We start from the raw sequence: 15,692 nt of genomic DNA on the forward strand, positions 1-15,692 counted from the left end.
CTAGCTTCAGAATGAGAAAATGTTTTTTTTTATTTTTTTATTTGAAAATAATCTAGTAAACTGCCTGAAAAGTTGTCTTTTTTTCAGGCACTTTTTGAAAGGTTTTTTCAAAACTTTTAAACAAAAATGAATACAAATTTTGAATTGAATCAATATTTTCATATGATTATGTCTTAATTTTATCTGAAAGTTATACTATCATACTCCTTGTTTCTCCAAAATTTTGAGCATATTTTCTGTGCTCAACCTGTACAAACATTTCTCTCTCTCTTTCTTTTTCTCCAATTTTCTCCATCCCAACCCCATAATTTTAATGCATTTTTCTTACTTTCAGAAACCACCAATCACAATTAAAGGACTACTGAAATCTTCTCCTCCTCCCAACCTCCTCCTCTCTGCTCCATCACACAACTGCAGCTGCATCACCAAAAAACGACGATGTCCTCCACTTCATAACATGTTTCTTCATTCGCCTGCTCTTCTCATCTGGCTCTTTCTGTTCTGCTTGGCTGGTCCACAAGCGGTACGCACCGAGCCGTACAATTCGACTTCTTCTTCATCTTCTCCCACTGCTAATGACGTCACATCATCAGATTTGTTGCTCTTAGCTTCCGAAGAAACGCCGACGCGGGCGCCTAAACCGGTCACCAAACAGGGAAAAAAGAATGTGGTGAAAGTGAAAAAAGGTGGAAATGGGACAGTCGATGATTCGCCATGGGTTACGGATTGCTCCGAGCCACTGAACAAGGACATTTCATGCTCTGTTAATATTAGTGAGTTTTAGTTGAATTCTTTGATCTAATTGTAAGCAAAATATTCTGAAATTCTCAAATATCACAGAAAATTCTATAAAGATTTCAAAATCCAACTTGTGAAAAGTAGGCCTTCATAGGTGCGGAAACGTCAATTCCGGAAACCGCGCATGCCTATCATGGAAATTATACTAAAAGCGCAGTTTTTTTGATAAATATTTATGTTTGAACATCCTCCAACACAACTTGCCACACCCACTTTCCAACCAATTAGCTTTTTCGAGCTTTGCTTCTGATTGGTTGAAAAGAGGGCGGAGCAAATTGCTGATTGGTCTCACGGTTCTAATACTGAATGAAATTGAAACAGGGTGACTTGGCGAAATTGAAATAATCTCGTTTATTTTTAATATTTAAATTTTCATGTATTTTACTGCTCAGTCAATATGTAAGGCTTAACAGAAAACTAACTTCTTGTACAAACTTTAACACCTACATGAAACAGTACTTTTAAAATTCCAAGAATTTTCTCAAAACTTACCTATTTTACTGCTCGACACCTTACTACTTCTTTCCTATTATTTTGACCACTCTTCAGCTAAACTCGCCAATTGTCGGGCGCCAACGGAAACTCGAAATCATTCTCCTTTTTTTTGAAATTCAAAAGTTCAGTCGTATTAGTTTCCGTCGTTTTGCAAAAAAGTAATTTCCGTTTGCCACTGACCATTGATATAATTTTCGGCAAAAAAAATTATTTTTGGTGAAATAGACAGAAAAAATCAGGAAATGTGTGATGTTAGCTGAGGTACTTCTCCTGCCAAACTTTTACAGTGGTTTTCCATCAGACGTCAAGTGCAAATAAACAGTATGACAGTGTATATTGATACCAGATACAGGAATTTTGGCAATAAAACTGAAACTGAATTACTGAATTGTATTAGAAAAACACCTGAAACAGTATACAATAGTTTTTCAAAACTAAATATATTTGTCAAGTTTTCAAAGTGTCTCATTATGAAATTTGGGATTTCGAGGTCTTTTTCAGAATAATACTGTTTTTAAAACTTATATTTTATTTTCAACTATTTCGAGATGTTTTCTTATTTTCTGAAATCTTCAACCCAATTTCAAAAAAACAAAATCTGTTTCACAATTATGATATATTGAATCAAGGTTTTTGAATCAATATTCTCCTCATAATTTCAACTAAAAAACAGCACCGTAAACTCACTATAATCTCAAAAATCTTTCAGTCGGTTGCTCGGACAACGTGTTCAAATACGTAGACGCCGGTCAGGAGCCGCCTCGAGCCCATGACGTCAGAATCGCGCCGACGACAAAAGTGATGGGCGCAAACCGAATTGACAAGAGGAAACATCGGTTGCATGTCGACGTGTCATGGCAGATACCTCAATTAGAAGCATCGACACATTTGAAGGCATTCAAATTGATTGTCAATGGTCCTGATGGAAAGAATACTTGTTTCGTGTTTAATGTCACGCAAACGCATGTTGATGATGAGGGTATTTCGGTGAGTTGATCGTGTTGTTGGGGGAGAAGGAAGACTAATTGAATATTAAAGTTTAATATAGAGTAGGAATATTGAATTGAAATGACCTCTAGGAACTCTTGAAGCAGAAAACGTATACAAATATTCCAAATGAGAATAGGGATTACATATAGGCGTAGGTATGCCTCATATCTACTGCCAAAAAAATTAAATATAATTTTTACTGGAACTTTCAAAAAAGCCATACGACCAAGCTTCCTTCTTCACGAATTTATTATGTGAAATTTTAGTGAATTTTCACAAATAAGCGTTAAGCTACTTCATTTTCTTGTTCACTGTTTCACAGCTTTTTCAAGAAAACGGTTCACAAAAGAATGCAATTCATAAAATATTATCCTTCTTTTTTGAGATCTTTCAACTTTTTGTTAAAGTTCAGACATAACATGTTCTGCCAGTGCCATAATTTTCAAACTAGGTTGCTTCTTATAAAACCGCAGGCCTTGTTTTTCAACAGTTTAGTCCTCGAAATAGAATCTATGTTTATTATAAGTTTCTATTTATAAGTTTCACAAAAGACAAGAAAATCATAGCAATCTCATATATAATGACTCTACAATATCTTCAGTTTCTGAAACAGTGAAAATTTTGAGTCTCGGAAATTTTTTTATCTAGCCGCAAAAAAAGCTTCCAGGAATAACTGATTTAGGAATTGGGATAATTTCAAAATTCTCAGGTTCAAATTCACAATTCAATTACAAAATCGATCTTTCTCAAGAAAATTCCACTAACACCTTCAAAATTTCCATAAATCTTAACAACTCATAGAAACATTTTTTAGCCTCGTTACCGTTTCTCTTCAAACACGTTGTTCGACTTTGGTCACAACTACACAGTAACCATTGTGAGTCTCCCAATGTCTCGGAAACGTGCTCCGAAGGTGTCAGCCACGAGCTTAATGCCTGATGATCCGGATGCGGCGCCGGTGAAAATTGTCAAGACCAACGAACAAATGTGTGAGGGGAAATGTAAGAGATATATTCTTGATTGAATTATGTGAGAATATGGATATTTATGCTTCAGCGAATCCACAAGCTTCAAAATGGGCAGCCAGCTTCCGGAAAATCTTCCTTTTCAGTGCGATTAGGCTGATTCAAATCGAGTTTTTGGCGGCGCCACCGCAATATTGTTTTGAGGAATATGAGGTAATGCACTAATTGTGGAACATTATACAGCACAAATTTAAAAACAATGTGAAACAGCAGAAAATTCATTTTCAAGCTTGTCTAGAAAATTTCAAACGTCCTGTCATTGTGAACACAATTTTTGATTTTTCAAATTCTCTCGGTACTTTCTTTTTTGAAAAAGACAATTGGACAAAACGAATGCAGCCGTAGCAGCTTCCCTAGCTATACAGTTTCTGCGAAACAGTAAATTTTCTTCAGGTGCGCCTTCTCGATAGCTCTGGAATTGTGATGCTCCAGTCAGCCATAATCACAAAAGACGAGCTCAGAACTGAAATAATCAATGGTCGACCGGTCCAATTTGGAGAATTCAACTTCACCGACATTGAGCTCGACACGGATTTAATTCCATCAGTGATACCAATTGAAAGTGCTCACGACGGAAGATGCCTATGTGTCACTGAGAATGGTTGCAGCTGTTTGGCAGCTGATTGGAAACCAGTCAAATTAACAAGTGAGTCACTTTTTAAAACAGAAAATGAAATGAGAAGCAAAATTATTATTTTCAGGAATTGAAAAGCCTCCAGCTACTTCTAATCAAACAGAGGAAAGTGATGGAAAAGCAGAGAAGGATAAGAAGGAAGATACTACATGGACTTGGTGAGTAGGAGATACAGGGAAATGTCGGCTGCTTTTTTATATGCAGTCGAAAAATCCAACCAAGAAAACCTGACAAATTTCAGGCACACCTACGCAATCACCGGCGGCGCCATCATTGCAATTCTGTTCATTCTCTCAGTTTGTGCTGGCTTAAAATGCTACAAAAAGTTTAACAACAAGAAAAAAGCATCGAATATTCACTTACTCAATGAGAATCCCGCATTTTCACATTCCGGATCAATTCCTTTGATTTTGAAGCGTAAGTCATATTATCACTGTTTCATAATGTTTATAAAACAAAATCGCTTTGTAAATCATCATTCTGCTTGATTGTCTATCCTAATAAGTCTTAAAACTTCAAATTTTATTTGTTAGGATCTGTTTTGATCCACTGTTTTGATCTAGCTAATTTTGACTTAATTTTTTCTGATCTCAAGAAAAAGCGGGGAAAGTTTTATTGTGAGACGCTAGGAGAAAATAAGCATGACGTCACTCTGCTCAAAAACGAATTCTCTTAAATTCTTTTTTTTTGCATTAGTAATGTTTCAACACTGTGTTAATACAGGACTAAAAATTCACTCAAAAGTAGTCGATTGAACTTTTCTGTAAGGTGGCAAAAATTTCAGAATCCATATCAGTTCTGATCGTATATAGTCATGACTCTGCTCAACATGAAGCTGCAGTTTTGGCGTTTGCAGAGCTTTTGAGAGATGTTTTCAACTTGAATGTTCACGTGAGTTTATTTTTGAGTATATTTTAATTTAAAAGTTTAAAAATCTACAATGATGAGATTTTCAAAAAAATTGTATCTCCTGTTTTGAACAGTTCATAAAAGTACATAACTCTGAAAACGAAGCTTCCATCAACTTACTAATTCTTGCCTTACCCATTTCCCACACTCGAGATGAACTCTTGCTGGGTTTGTCTCGTTTTATAAATTTATTTTCTCATTAAACCTTAAAGTGTACTACCTTTTAATGTATTACCTTTTGGCACAGTTAAAATGCTATGCGCGCAAAGTGTTTTTGGCGTGGATCGCGAGTGGGAGAAAAAGGAACCGGAAATGATGCGCATTGTGCGTCCATCGCGAATTTGAATTACATTTTGCGAGCATCACGAACATAAATAATGGGCACATTGTGGATTCTCCTTTCTGATAATAAAACTACTAAACCCTGCAAATTCTGAGCATTCAAGCGAATTAGTTGAACCAAAATACATTCATTAACAGAGCAAAGTGAGTTAACATTTTTTCAAAACAACAAAAAGAAAACGTTAGTAACAAAAAATGGAACTCGTAATAACAATAACAAAATTATCGAATCATCATCGTAGCCATTTCGGTTCTCGAAGTTGGACAAGTCAGCCGGATCCGTTCCCCCTTTGCGTCTACAGCTATTGCCTTCATCGCTGAATTTTCTATCAGTGTTTTTAACGTGTAGTATTCCAACTCCAAGCTTCGTGTATTCTTTTCCTTGGAATTAGAACACTTATACTGAAAAATGAACATGGTCCATTAAAACTATGCTTCGAAACTAACTTGCTGCTGAGCACTGCATCCAGCTCTTGATCTTCGTCAGTCTCCATCTTTTGAGGTTCTAATTTTCGTTCATCATCCTCGCCAACTTCTCGTTATGCCTGATTCTGATTCTCCATGGCTTTCTGTGCGAGATCCGCGAACCCACTGAACTTCGGTGTTTCTTTCGGCTTGTCACCACTGAAAATTCGATAATGGATTTATGATTATGTTTATACACCAACTTTTTCCCAAAAAAGCAACTGAAGAATTATGATTTTTCGTAGAATCAACCGCTTTCAGTGTATTGGGCGTTCCATTTTCTCGCACTGCTTTGGCTATTTTTCGTGGAGCAATTTCTTCTCCAGAAGTTTAAGACGATTTTCGGCACTTCTGTACAATGGATAACGAATTTTGTTGAACAAAATTACCAAAATATAACGGTGAGAGCGGTCAAAGAAATGTTGATTAAAAAATCTAAATGACAAATCACGAGCTAAAAACATTGGAACTACCAAGATATTGAACGATTTGTTCTGAGAATGATCAAATATCAGGCTAAATGATAAAACTACAGTAATCCTGACGATTTTTTTGTGTACCAGTAACAAAATATTGCTTAACATGCGTTTTCGTTGAATATTTCAATGCTAAAACTGATTAGAGTAAGTTTTTTCTATAGACATGGTAATTTCAAAAAAAAAATCAATATTAAGATAATATAAGGCATATAGAACAAATTTTCATGAGACAATCAGTAAAAAAAATCAAAAATTCAATAAAAAATGAAATTAAATGCGAAAAAATAGGCGAAAAAACACTTCGAATTTTGAATTTTTGGAACGCAAATGAACACATCTTGGGCCCACTGTGCGCCCATCACCTTCCGCAAGCGATGGGCTCGAAATGGGTGGTCGCCGCATGCGATGGGCGCATTATGGCTCTTCATCCACTATGCGCGCATCGCATTTTAACTGTGGGCTCTTAATGTTGAAAATAAATCAAATCAAATCAAATCAAACTTCGGTAATTCTTTTTTTTTTTAAACAAACATTAAACACATTAGCAGTCCGTTAAATTTTCTTATTAAGCAGAAAAAAATCAATTCTCAATTCACATCGAAATTCCTACTCAATAGAATTGTAACAATCATATGTTTCAGGACTTTACAAAAAATTGTGTCACCCAAAAATTACTGTTTCATAATTTGCATATCCTCAAATTGAGTTAAATTTTTTCACTGTTCTTTTCTTCAACCAAAATAACATTATTTCAGTTAGACGTCTGGGATGAGGATGATATCGAGGAAAATCGTGCGGAATACATCAATTCAAGTATAGTCCGGGCGAATAAAGTGATTATAATCAATTCAATTGGTGCCTACTTCCGAACTGTCTTCCGTCATCAAAGAGAACCTGCAATCGAAAGAATTACAACCGGAAGGAACGACGTGATTTTCGATATGCAGTGTGAATTGGCGTTACAGTGAGTTCGGGGGGAACGACATGAAAAAAAATATTTGAAAAATTAGAATATGTTTTTCCAAACCAAAAAAAATTTAAAAATGTTTTGAAACAGCAAAATTTTTTGTAGCTCAAATGAAAAATTGAGCAAATTTTCGAGGGAAAGCGTCTGAGTTGTAAATTATTAAAATTAACATAAGAATAATAAAATTTCCTTGAAAAAAAACTTAAAGTGTTGTCTGTATCACAAGCAAGATGATCATCGGATCTTGAATTATTGATTTTAAAACAACTAATATTGAAAAGTTCAAACTCAACGAAAATGTAATCGTCAACATTGATTGTATTCATTGCTGTCTCAATATCTTGCAATAAATCTAACCTACTTGAAACATAATCCTATTAACTTTCCAGACACCCTTGCGTGATATCCTGCCACTTCAGCTACACCAATCCGAAATACGTGTTCTTCCCAATCAATCGTCTCCTACAGTACTCTATACCAAATAGTTTAATGACAATGACAACTGCATTGACTGAACAACCTGCAAGACCCGAGCAACTTGCTGGTTTTAATCAAGTATTTGCACGGTTACAAGCAGCAATTTCAAGGAAATTGAATTACATTGAAAGTGATCCACAATGGTTTGAGAATACTCATCATAGAGTTGCCACGCGTAGAGTTAGTGAGTTGGAAGCTCATAATATTGTGCCATTGCCACCAAGTTTGGAAGTAAAAGTTGAAGATGAGGATGCCTTCGGTCAAATGGAAACTTTGCCGATTGACGAACTCAAGGAGAAGTTTGCTGCAAAGAGAGATCTTGAAGTGGAAGTTCTGGACTCTGAAGACGTTAAGCTTCTGGAAGACGTTAAATGTGCTCCGGGACCAATTCATGTGGAGCCAACGGAACCTGAAGTTTTGGAACCTGCTGAAGAACCCATGGAAGAAGCTGAAGAAGATGAGGAAGATGAAGATGACGTGGATTCAGTTGAAGGACAGACTGCTCGAATCGAGGAGTTACAGAGATTGATAGTTCACAAGGATATGAATCATGACTCGGGAAATTTGGATTCAGCATATGTCAGTGGATCCGACTTTTCGGCGGATATACATAATGAAGTATGTTTTTAATTAAGAGGCCGCCTATAATATCAATTGCTCCGTGCTGTTTCTTTAATAGAGTAGCTGAAACGGCTGTCTGAAAACCATGAAATTCACAAAACAAGAGGAGTACCTAGTGAGAATTTTTGCCAGTTTTTCTAAAAGTAAATTTTAAAAAAAGCTAGATGAATTTCAAGAATTTCAGAGTATGGCACTTATACAATGTTTGAGCATGCCTTACTGTTTTTGATAGGTGATATATTTTGAAGCAGAAAAAACAGACCAGTTGTTAGGAGTCCGCAAACGTTTTGAAACATTTCGAGCAATTGTTTTGACCTTATACAACGTGCAATTAGAAATTCTTGAGTAAAACAAAAATGGAAAACATAATTTTCGACTAGATTTATAGAATTATGAGTGGCTCAAACTGATTTTTTGGCAGCAAAAGACATTGCAATTGAGGAAGCAGTGAGAAATAAGATATCAAAAATTATATGAGCAGTTTGAAACGGACAAAAATTTCAAACTATTATCCACGGTTTGAAAATAAATATATCTTTTGACAGGAACCGACGTTTAACGGGTTCTGCCACTAACTATAAAAACCAAAAATTTAACGAATTTTGCCACTCCCGAGACATGTGGGGGGCATCTTTATGGATGAAATACTCGACTAGGAACTGCGAGGCCATTATATGAACTTCTTACGCGAACAATCCTTCTACTGATTCCGAGTACACTACAACTGTTAACACTACCCAGTGAAACTGTAATTTAATTTTTCAATTTGTTTCAGATTCTGGACAAACCTCGGCTAAATGCAGAAATGGATCTACGGAAAGCGAATCGAGAAGACTCTGCGTTCCATGATGAAGTCATTGGTATACACTGATCTGTATTATTTTCTATATTTCTCTAATTCCCTCTACAAATGTGTTTTTCCCTTCTCCCAAGATCTCCCCCTTTGAATTGAGCCGGGTTGATGATGCTTCTCAATGGAATCTGTATTCAAAAAAATATGATTGACGAGAATCCAAAATTTAATGTTTAATTTATAGTGTTCACGGGTTCAAACTTCTTTTTTTTCTTTTCGTGACTTTTTCGTTTGTAGATTAATGTCCCTTAATTTTTTTTTGGGACATTTTTGCTCCCCGGTGCAGTGTAATTTGAAACATATTCAATGTAATTTTAAATAAATGTTATATATTTTTAAATCGAACTTTTTTTTAGAAGGAATATACACTTTTTCGAGATCAGTACAGGTTGTAATGTTTTTTTTTTCAAAAAAAAATATTCCGGAAAATCCGATAACTTTGTCGAAAATAGCTGATAGTGGAACTTTTTTTGAAAGTTTTTTTAAAAATGCATGTTACACAAAATTTTGGATACAACCCAATTTCAATAAAATATCTAAATATACTAACTGGGTTTATAGAAAACATGAAACATGGTAAATTGTGGTCTGGCAACAATATTTTTAATGAATCTACATATTGTATAGAGAAGATGAATCATGTCCACTCAAAAAGTGAAATCAAGATTATTTTTTTAATGATCAATAAATTCATATAATAGATTTTACTGGAATAATTTGGAATAAAAATTGACAGCTTCATTTTTGAACCAAGTGAAATTATTTACTTCTGTTTTTCATATGAATAATGTGAAGCAGTATAAATTATAAATAAGTAACAAAAAACAATAATTGTGATTTTTCAAAATTCAAACAAATAAAAATCTATTGAAAACAGAGGTGATAGAAAACTGGAAGAAAATCTCTTTGCCATGGCAAAATGTTGAATTTTCTTCGATCGGCGATTTGAAAAATGAGCATATTGTCAGTTTTTTAGCATTGGCGAAATTTGAATCGAGAAGCAAAATAAAATTTTCATTTTGATTGTCACTGGCATTAAAGTGTATATTTTCGAGAGCAAAGTTGATGATAATCTTGAACGACTGCTTGCCAATTTTTAATTAGTGAAACTGAAACAGTAATTTTTTACTGATGTTATTCAAATCAGGGATGTGCGGCAAATTTTGAAATTTGCCGTGGTAGTCATACTCGGTAAATTTAAATATTTTTTGGAGCTCAAAAATGACAAAATTAATTTTTAAAAAAACTAGATAAAATGGGTTTTGTTTGATTTTTGTCTTATGCGCATATGGATTTCTTGAAAAAAAAATGAAAGAAACACGATGCTATGTTTTTTCATTAAGTTTCCAATCAAACTGTGATTTCAAATTTAGTAATAGTTTAGCAAAGAGTAAATAGAAAACCTGAAACATGATCACACAAAAGTTACAACAAAAACTATTTTTTGCCCGACGGATTTTCAAACATCCATAGGAATTCGTTAAACTACATTCAAAAAGTACGCAAGATTGATCGAGTGGATTCTGAAGACTGACGTTAAAAAATGGTACCGAAACATGGTTTTGTAAATGGAGTTAAAAAATAAATGGACTTTTGTAACCGAACGGGAACAGATTTTTAACAAAACTATATCGAAAACATGAAACAGGTAAATTTAAAGAAAAATGCGTTTTTTTTTTACTTTCGGGCATTTTCTTGTATATCAGTGGTTTCATTGCTAACTGTGGAACACAATTACTTCAGTAAGTACGATTGTAAAGAATGCAAGCAAATATTATATTTTAAATCTATTTTCAAAAAGTGGAGCTATTATACCGCCGGAGTCTGAAAATTTTGCAATTTATTCAACATGACATTTTTCTACAATTTTCACTGTTTCATTATCTCTATTTAACAGTTGTTGTAAACCTTTGTGTAATTAAGAATTGTAAAGCCTTCTAAAAAAGTCTTCTAAAAATCTGAAAAATGTAAATTCCCTCTCCCAAACTATATCTCTCATCCAATTAATTCCCCTCTTCCAACACTTTTTTGTTGGTAAGTTATACGATTTCATTTCCTAAAAGTGAAAAAGCATAAATTCAACCTTGGCGTAAAAAGTCACTCCTATTGTTGTATAGATTGGCATTTCTATCCGTTCCGTTTTTTTTTTGAAAGTTTTTTTCTAAACTTTCAAGTTGAATACAACAATGAAATCAAGTAAAATTTGTTCTCAACATATCACTCTAACACATTCCTGAATCGTAACTTTCTAAAAACAACATTTGAAAACAGTGGATTTTTAATCGAAAATGTCCATTCTGTATTCAAATGAATGACACTGTTTTTTTATCTAGAGCATATAGTTTGAGCACTAGGAGTTTCAACATTTTTTGAACTAGCTAAGGAAGTTGAATTATTAGATAGGTTTCAAGTTGAATGCGAATTTTGTTCGTGATTAAATTTTCGAATTGTACTTCATTTTCCATGGTAAATATTTCACACTTACACTACTCAATAAAACGAACATTTCTAAAATGTCATAAAAAATTTCATAAAATGTATATTTGTTATATATACTTCTACAGCTAATGCAAAACTTAATGTAGGAGAAACAAATTAAATTGGGAATTTTCTACAAGTTTCAGATATGTGCTTAATTTTAAAAATTCAGTACCACCAAAGTGTTCAACAGTTTTTTTCTGCTAGTCAACGTATAAAATGTTACCAAAACAGGCGATGAAAAAATTTAACTTTTTTCTCCAAATCAGCCTTTATCTTAATTTCACATTTTAACCACAAGTGAATACGGATGCAAATTGTATGTTTCATTGTCTAAAATAAGTTTTAAAAGTTGAAAAATCACCAGCAGTAACCCGGCAGATGTCGGGCAGTAAGCTATCAGTAACATATCATTTTTTAGAGGCCAGGTATATCAAAAAAAAATTTATAATGTGCTCCATAAACCTAAAGCTTATAAAGTTGACTTTTTAATAATAAACTTTCCCAAAAAAAATCCCGTTTCATCATGTTAACAAATTGTGCGCATATCAACACATAGTATTCGATATGACGATTAAAAAAGAAGTTAAATTGGGACTTTTCTTTAACTTTCAGCAATGGAATTAACTTTAAAAATTCAGTACCAAAATCTATAATTCATTTGAAAGAATAAACAATTTTTAAATCAAAATAACAGTTTTTGTTTTGTTAGTCAACGTATAAAATGTTTCCGAAACAGACGATGAAAAAAAGCAAGTTTTTTTTTTCAAATCAATTTTCATCTGAATTTTACATTTCGTGCTTACGGAAATACGCCTGCAATTTATATGTTTTATTGTCTAAAACATATTAAATTTCTGAAAACAAGTTGAAAATTTTTTGTTGCACCCGACATATCTGGGGTTGCTCACAAGCAGTAGCCCGGTAGATGTCGGGCACACCACACAGAACTTTCAGATTGTTCTCATTTTTTAGGAGCCAGCTATATTTGAGAAATTTTAAAATGTGCTCCAAATATCTAAAACTCTCAACATTTTCTATTTGATAATGAAGTTTTTGAAAAAAATCTCGTTTCATCACATTAAGAAATTGTGCACATGTAAACATAATTATTCACTAAGGCGATTAGGTGAATTAGAAAATTATTTATACAATTTCAAAAAACTCTTATAATATCGGATACTGCATTGATCAATCAGTTCTACGCATTTTTGAATTGCATTTCTTGTTGCGACGATTTTCAAAAGTCCACATGGAATTATTTTTCCAAATTCATCAAACTCGTCAGTTTCAAAATTCATTACAATCTTTTTTTCTGAAAATAGTGAATATCTTTATAAATTCGAAAGAATTTCAGATTAAACAGTTTTATTGGCTACATATATGTTCAAGATATTTTTCGAAATTGTTCAAATACTAAATTATCTTCAAACCCCAAACACGTGGATAGTATTGACATAAAAAATGTCAAAACCAAAGCCGACATTTGTTTCCTAGTTTCCAACCTCCTGAAGCCATTGTTCTGAGGCAAGGTGTGACAGTATGACTCATTGAGAACCGATACAATATGGGCAAAGGAGAACAAAAAGAATATGTAGTTAATCATAACTGGCAAATAAGCATACATATATATGTGATGCACTTGAAACAGAAAATAAATATAAATTAGCACATATTCCAAGCTCATTCAAACGATAGTTTTGATACCGTTACTTACCAAGCTATAAAGATATTTTGAGTTTTGTGAATAAAATAATTCAAACGTATTTTCATCGCTTTAAAATAAATATTCTTCTCTAAAATCCTTACTCGGTTTTTTTTTCGATGGGTTTTCTTTTAACGTGTTTACAAATTTGCGGTTGCTAAAACAGTTGAATTTAAAATTCTTTCGAATTGATAAAGATATTCAATATTTTCAGAAAAAAAAATAATTGTAATACATTTTGAAACAGACGAGTTTGATGAATTTCTGATAATAATTCCAAGCGGGCAATTTGAAAAACCCTACACTAAAAAATAAAAAGTTTCAAAAGAGATGGCAGAGTTCTCAAATTCGTTTTTATTTCCATAAAATGAACCCTTTTTTTTATAAAATGAACCCTATTCAGTTATTCCAGATTCGAAATCTATGAAATTATGAAATTGTAAAGAAATTAAAACCACCGATTATTGCTTAAAATTATCTTCATCGCGTTTTCAGAATGAGAAAAATTTTTTTCATTTAAATATCAACTATCGAGTAACCAAATTATCATAATATTTATGATAAAAACGTTTAGTTTATCATAAAATGTTGAAACACTTAATATTTTATTTGAAAACTTACGTTTACATTGTTGGAAAAAACCGCTCATCTTTCAAAAATTGCTTAGTTAGTTTAATTTTTCTAAAGATTTTATTGTTCCCGAAATCATTTTATGGAAATAAAAACGATTTTGAAAACTCTGCCATCTCTTTTAAAACGTTTTGTATTTTTTAGAAATTGGTGGTTGTAGGGTTTTTCAATAATATCAAATTTTAGGGTTTATATTTTCTGCTAGTTATTAAATTTGGGAAAAGTTTAAACTTTCTATTATCTATTATCGTATAATAAATTTAATCGCAATTATCCGAACAACTTCAAATTTGAGAAAAAATATTCAAAAATTGAATGAAATAGCAAATATCTTCATCAATTTTATTTCTTGGAATTTCGAGGATGTAAGTAGATAAGATAAAAGCAAACCGCGGAAAATAATTTTAATTTTTTTAATAATTTTTTTTGCATTTCCATCTAAAATAGTTTTTGATACAATTTCCACTGCTGAAGATCATGATGTCGGTAGCTTTTTGGAGTTCTTTAAAGTTGTTCAACTGCTTTCATGATTGTATTTATACCGCAAAATGTATGACAGACATAAAACAACACTATAATAACATTAGCTAACCGACTTGGCCTATCATTTTAACTCAAACTAGGCACCAATTTAAAATATATGTAAAACAGTGCCGTTTAATTATGAAAATAGAAAATGCACATCCGGAATATACCTAACACCCTTAAGTCAATCATATTGTGTTTTTCAATACCAATAGTCTAACATACACAAATAAAAGCCACGCATCTTTATGGTTTGGTCACTCAAGCGCACGTCCTCCTCCTCCGTTTCCCTGCCCCTCATTTTCCCGTGGCGGATCAGGCCACGCCCACTCAAGAGTCACAATGCAGCACTCTGGGGTGTCTTGGAAGAGGAATGTTGGGAGAATAACCACGTTTACCTTTTTTGTATGTTTTTATTTTCATTTTGTTTTTTTTTGTAAGTAAGGAAATTACTGTTTCAGAATAAATATTTCATAATATTTTGGAAAGTCAATTTGTTAATTTTGCTGAAAAACAAAAAAATTCAAGAATGTGCTATTCTTTCTGTAATTACTGGAAACTTATTGATCACGGTAGAAAATACAAGCTTCAAAATTTAACAGTTAAGAAAAGTTGGTCATTTATACAATTTCCTGCTTCAATAGGTTTTTTTTATAAAGTATCAAGTTTTTCATTGGTTAGTGAATTCGGATTCGTTCTCTAAATCTCTTTTATATTATTCAAGTTTTGTTGAAGAATTAATTGTTTTTTTTTTGACAGAAAAAGTTGTACATTTATTATTTTTCAGTATTTTTCAAGCTCTAACTGGAAAAATTTAGAAATCCAGAAAGCTAAAATTTTCAAAAAACTCAATTTGAGAATAATTCTTTCTGGGTTTTTCTTGTTTTATTTATTTATTGAACATATCAGTTTCTGTGTCTTATAATTTTTATTTTTTTTACAAACCTCAAGTTCAATACCTTAAAATTCAAATTTTAGTGAATTTTACGATACAAATTTTTAATTAAGAAAAATGTTCCGAGTATTTTTCCTAAACACTGCATGTTTCAAGAAAGCGTTAAAGTTTGCCTTAAAAATGTATAACCAATGCGAGCTTCGCCATTTTAGAAAATTATACCTACTTTTTAGCACTTAAAGTCCTGTTGTTATGCTTGAATTAACTATTTTGAATTTATCAAAAAATTTTACTGTTTCTAAAATAGATCAAATTATATTAAATTTTTTTCATGCATTAATTTAGTCATTGGTGTTACCCTTGCTTTTAAGTAACGACTTTCTATTGAAAATATATTTTTTAAA

At 32.6% G+C, this 15,692-nt stretch overlaps 1 protein-coding gene, 66 non-coding genes and 1 pseudogene across 68 annotated transcripts; 27 read left to right on the plus strand and 41 right to left on the minus strand.

Moving 5' to 3' along the window:
• The first annotated feature begins 328 nt into the window (after window positions 1-328).
• Window positions 329-9,396, plus strand: ilcr-1 (Interleukin cytokine receptor-related protein 1). The gene is made up of 11 exons (NM_070335.6): window positions 329-773; window positions 2,003-2,280; window positions 3,098-3,284; window positions 3,340-3,461; window positions 3,702-3,954; window positions 4,010-4,100; window positions 4,184-4,359; window positions 4,727-4,833; window positions 6,893-7,101; window positions 7,494-8,199; window positions 8,978-9,396. The coding sequence occupies exons 1-11, from the start codon at window positions 458-460 to the stop codon at window positions 9,071-9,073; spliced, it is 2,541 nt and encodes an 846-aa protein (NP_502736.1). The 5' UTR covers window positions 329-457; the 3' UTR covers window positions 9,074-9,396.
• mir-798 lies at window positions 1,181-1,256 on the minus strand. Its single transcript, NR_023971.2, has one exon. It is a non-coding gene; the product is annotated as a pre-microRNA mir-798 (primary transcript).
• 21ur-11582 lies at window positions 1,636-1,656 on the minus strand. Its single transcript, NR_058820.1, has one exon.
• 21ur-8416 lies at window positions 1,642-1,662 on the minus strand. The gene has a single exon (NR_058821.1).
• On the plus strand, window positions 1,939-1,959 carry 21ur-7914. Its single transcript, NR_058822.1, has one exon.
• On the plus strand, window positions 2,640-2,660 carry 21ur-8006. Its single transcript, NR_058823.1, has one exon.
• On the minus strand, window positions 2,828-2,848 carry 21ur-8241. The gene has a single exon (NR_058824.1).
• Window positions 2,831-2,851, minus strand: 21ur-8294. Its single transcript, NR_058825.1, has one exon.
• On the minus strand, window positions 3,023-3,043 carry 21ur-4008. Its single transcript, NR_058826.1, has one exon.
• On the minus strand, window positions 3,027-3,047 carry 21ur-4957. The gene has a single exon (NR_058827.1).
• Window positions 3,449-3,469, minus strand: 21ur-11583. The gene has a single exon (NR_058828.1).
• 21ur-5380 lies at window positions 3,452-3,472 on the minus strand. The gene has a single exon (NR_058829.1).
• On the minus strand, window positions 3,453-3,473 carry 21ur-5409. Its single transcript, NR_058830.1, has one exon.
• Window positions 3,621-3,641, minus strand: 21ur-6695. Its single transcript, NR_058831.1, has one exon.
• On the plus strand, window positions 4,422-4,442 carry 21ur-2345. Its single transcript, NR_058832.1, has one exon.
• Window positions 4,687-4,707, plus strand: 21ur-2496. Its single transcript, NR_058833.1, has one exon.
• 21ur-7231 lies at window positions 4,690-4,710 on the plus strand. Its single transcript, NR_058834.1, has one exon.
• On the plus strand, window positions 4,958-4,978 carry 21ur-5321. Its single transcript, NR_058835.1, has one exon.
• On the minus strand, window positions 5,416-6,024 carry Y64G10A.13 (annotated as a pseudogene). The gene has a single exon. A coding segment is annotated over exon 1 (609 nt).
• Window positions 6,816-6,836, plus strand: 21ur-9121. The gene has a single exon (NR_058836.1).
• On the plus strand, window positions 6,858-6,878 carry 21ur-5773. The gene has a single exon (NR_058837.1).
• 21ur-11626 lies at window positions 7,128-7,148 on the minus strand. Its single transcript, NR_058838.1, has one exon.
• Window positions 7,409-7,429, minus strand: 21ur-1251. Its single transcript, NR_058839.1, has one exon.
• On the plus strand, window positions 7,716-7,736 carry 21ur-9166. The gene has a single exon (NR_058840.1).
• Window positions 8,208-8,228, minus strand: 21ur-841. Its single transcript, NR_058841.1, has one exon.
• Window positions 8,211-8,231, minus strand: 21ur-15215. The gene has a single exon (NR_058842.1).
• Window positions 8,468-8,488, plus strand: 21ur-391. The gene has a single exon (NR_058843.1).
• Window positions 8,626-8,646, minus strand: 21ur-1293. The gene has a single exon (NR_058844.1).
• Window positions 8,629-8,649, minus strand: 21ur-14798. Its single transcript, NR_058845.1, has one exon.
• 21ur-1647 lies at window positions 8,885-8,905 on the minus strand. Its single transcript, NR_058846.1, has one exon.
• A 165-nt stretch (window positions 9,397-9,561) lies between the features above and the next one.
• Window positions 9,562-9,582, minus strand: 21ur-1772. Its single transcript, NR_058847.1, has one exon.
• 21ur-7344 lies at window positions 9,565-9,585 on the minus strand. Its single transcript, NR_058848.1, has one exon.
• Window positions 9,566-9,586, minus strand: 21ur-12089. The gene has a single exon (NR_058849.1).
• Window positions 9,567-9,587, minus strand: 21ur-6668. Its single transcript, NR_058850.1, has one exon.
• A 196-nt stretch (window positions 9,588-9,783) lies between these two features.
• 21ur-7496 lies at window positions 9,784-9,804 on the minus strand. Its single transcript, NR_058851.1, has one exon.
• Window positions 9,788-9,808, minus strand: 21ur-2929. Its single transcript, NR_058852.1, has one exon.
• Window positions 9,809-10,105: 297 nt separating this feature from the next.
• On the minus strand, window positions 10,106-10,126 carry 21ur-5004. The gene has a single exon (NR_058853.1).
• Window positions 10,107-10,127, minus strand: 21ur-9613. The gene has a single exon (NR_058854.1).
• A 274-nt stretch (window positions 10,128-10,401) lies between these two features.
• On the minus strand, window positions 10,402-10,422 carry 21ur-1562. Its single transcript, NR_058855.1, has one exon.
• A 120-nt stretch (window positions 10,423-10,542) lies between these two features.
• On the minus strand, window positions 10,543-10,563 carry 21ur-14938. The gene has a single exon (NR_058856.1).
• On the minus strand, window positions 10,547-10,567 carry 21ur-2363. The gene has a single exon (NR_058857.1).
• A 70-nt stretch (window positions 10,568-10,637) lies between these two features.
• Window positions 10,638-10,658, minus strand: 21ur-3595. Its single transcript, NR_058858.1, has one exon.
• Window positions 10,659-10,973: 315 nt separating this feature from the next.
• On the plus strand, window positions 10,974-10,994 carry 21ur-2998. The gene has a single exon (NR_058859.1).
• Window positions 10,995-11,259: 265 nt separating this feature from the next.
• 21ur-3926 lies at window positions 11,260-11,280 on the minus strand. The gene has a single exon (NR_058860.1).
• A 421-nt stretch (window positions 11,281-11,701) lies between these two features.
• Window positions 11,702-11,722, minus strand: 21ur-2043. The gene has a single exon (NR_058861.1).
• A 372-nt stretch (window positions 11,723-12,094) lies between these two features.
• On the plus strand, window positions 12,095-12,115 carry 21ur-12966. Its single transcript, NR_058862.1, has one exon.
• On the plus strand, window positions 12,096-12,116 carry 21ur-4477. The gene has a single exon (NR_058863.1).
• On the plus strand, window positions 12,100-12,120 carry 21ur-15254. Its single transcript, NR_058864.1, has one exon.
• Window positions 12,121-12,135: 15 nt separating this feature from the next.
• Window positions 12,136-12,156, minus strand: 21ur-12983. Its single transcript, NR_058865.1, has one exon.
• Window positions 12,157-12,205: 49 nt separating this feature from the next.
• 21ur-9907 lies at window positions 12,206-12,226 on the minus strand. Its single transcript, NR_058866.1, has one exon.
• A 420-nt stretch (window positions 12,227-12,646) lies between these two features.
• 21ur-425 lies at window positions 12,647-12,667 on the plus strand. Its single transcript, NR_058867.1, has one exon.
• Window positions 12,651-12,671, plus strand: 21ur-15477. Its single transcript, NR_058868.1, has one exon.
• A 61-nt stretch (window positions 12,672-12,732) lies between these two features.
• Window positions 12,733-12,753, plus strand: 21ur-2084. The gene has a single exon (NR_058869.1).
• A 189-nt stretch (window positions 12,754-12,942) lies between these two features.
• 21ur-1989 lies at window positions 12,943-12,963 on the plus strand. The gene has a single exon (NR_058870.1).
• Window positions 12,964-13,336: 373 nt separating this feature from the next.
• On the minus strand, window positions 13,337-13,357 carry 21ur-12569. The gene has a single exon (NR_058871.1).
• A 411-nt stretch (window positions 13,358-13,768) lies between these two features.
• On the minus strand, window positions 13,769-13,789 carry 21ur-3866. Its single transcript, NR_058872.1, has one exon.
• Window positions 13,790-14,125: 336 nt separating this feature from the next.
• Window positions 14,126-14,146, minus strand: 21ur-10377. Its single transcript, NR_058873.1, has one exon.
• Window positions 14,147-14,451: 305 nt separating this feature from the next.
• 21ur-5122 lies at window positions 14,452-14,472 on the minus strand. Its single transcript, NR_058874.1, has one exon.
• Window positions 14,455-14,475, minus strand: 21ur-14867. Its single transcript, NR_058875.1, has one exon.
• Window positions 14,476-14,618: 143 nt separating this feature from the next.
• Window positions 14,619-14,673, plus strand: Y64G10A.356. Its single transcript, NR_058876.1, has one exon. It is a non-coding gene; the product is annotated as an Unclassified non-coding RNA Y64G10A.356 (non-coding RNA).
• On the minus strand, window positions 14,619-14,673 carry Y64G10A.354. Its single transcript, NR_058877.1, has one exon. It is a non-coding gene; the product is annotated as an Unclassified non-coding RNA Y64G10A.354 (non-coding RNA).
• A 218-nt stretch (window positions 14,674-14,891) lies between these two features.
• Window positions 14,892-14,912, plus strand: 21ur-8917. Its single transcript, NR_058878.1, has one exon.
• Window positions 14,913-15,070: 158 nt separating this feature from the next.
• On the plus strand, window positions 15,071-15,091 carry 21ur-2026. The gene has a single exon (NR_058879.1).
• 21ur-3964 lies at window positions 15,072-15,092 on the plus strand. The gene has a single exon (NR_058880.1).
• 21ur-13273 lies at window positions 15,075-15,095 on the plus strand. The gene has a single exon (NR_058881.1).
• A 385-nt stretch (window positions 15,096-15,480) lies between these two features.
• On the plus strand, window positions 15,481-15,501 carry 21ur-5190. The gene has a single exon (NR_058882.1).
• A 124-nt stretch (window positions 15,502-15,625) lies between these two features.
• On the plus strand, window positions 15,626-15,646 carry 21ur-3342. The gene has a single exon (NR_058883.1).
• 21ur-7682 lies at window positions 15,629-15,649 on the plus strand. Its single transcript, NR_058884.1, has one exon.
• The last annotated feature ends 43 nt before the right edge of the window (window positions 15,650-15,692 follow it).

This window comes from Caenorhabditis elegans, chromosome IV (assembly GCF_000002985.6).
Source record: "Caenorhabditis elegans chromosome IV".
In the NCBI taxonomy this organism is placed as follows: Eukaryota; Metazoa; Nematoda; class Chromadorea; order Rhabditida; family Rhabditidae; genus Caenorhabditis; species Caenorhabditis elegans.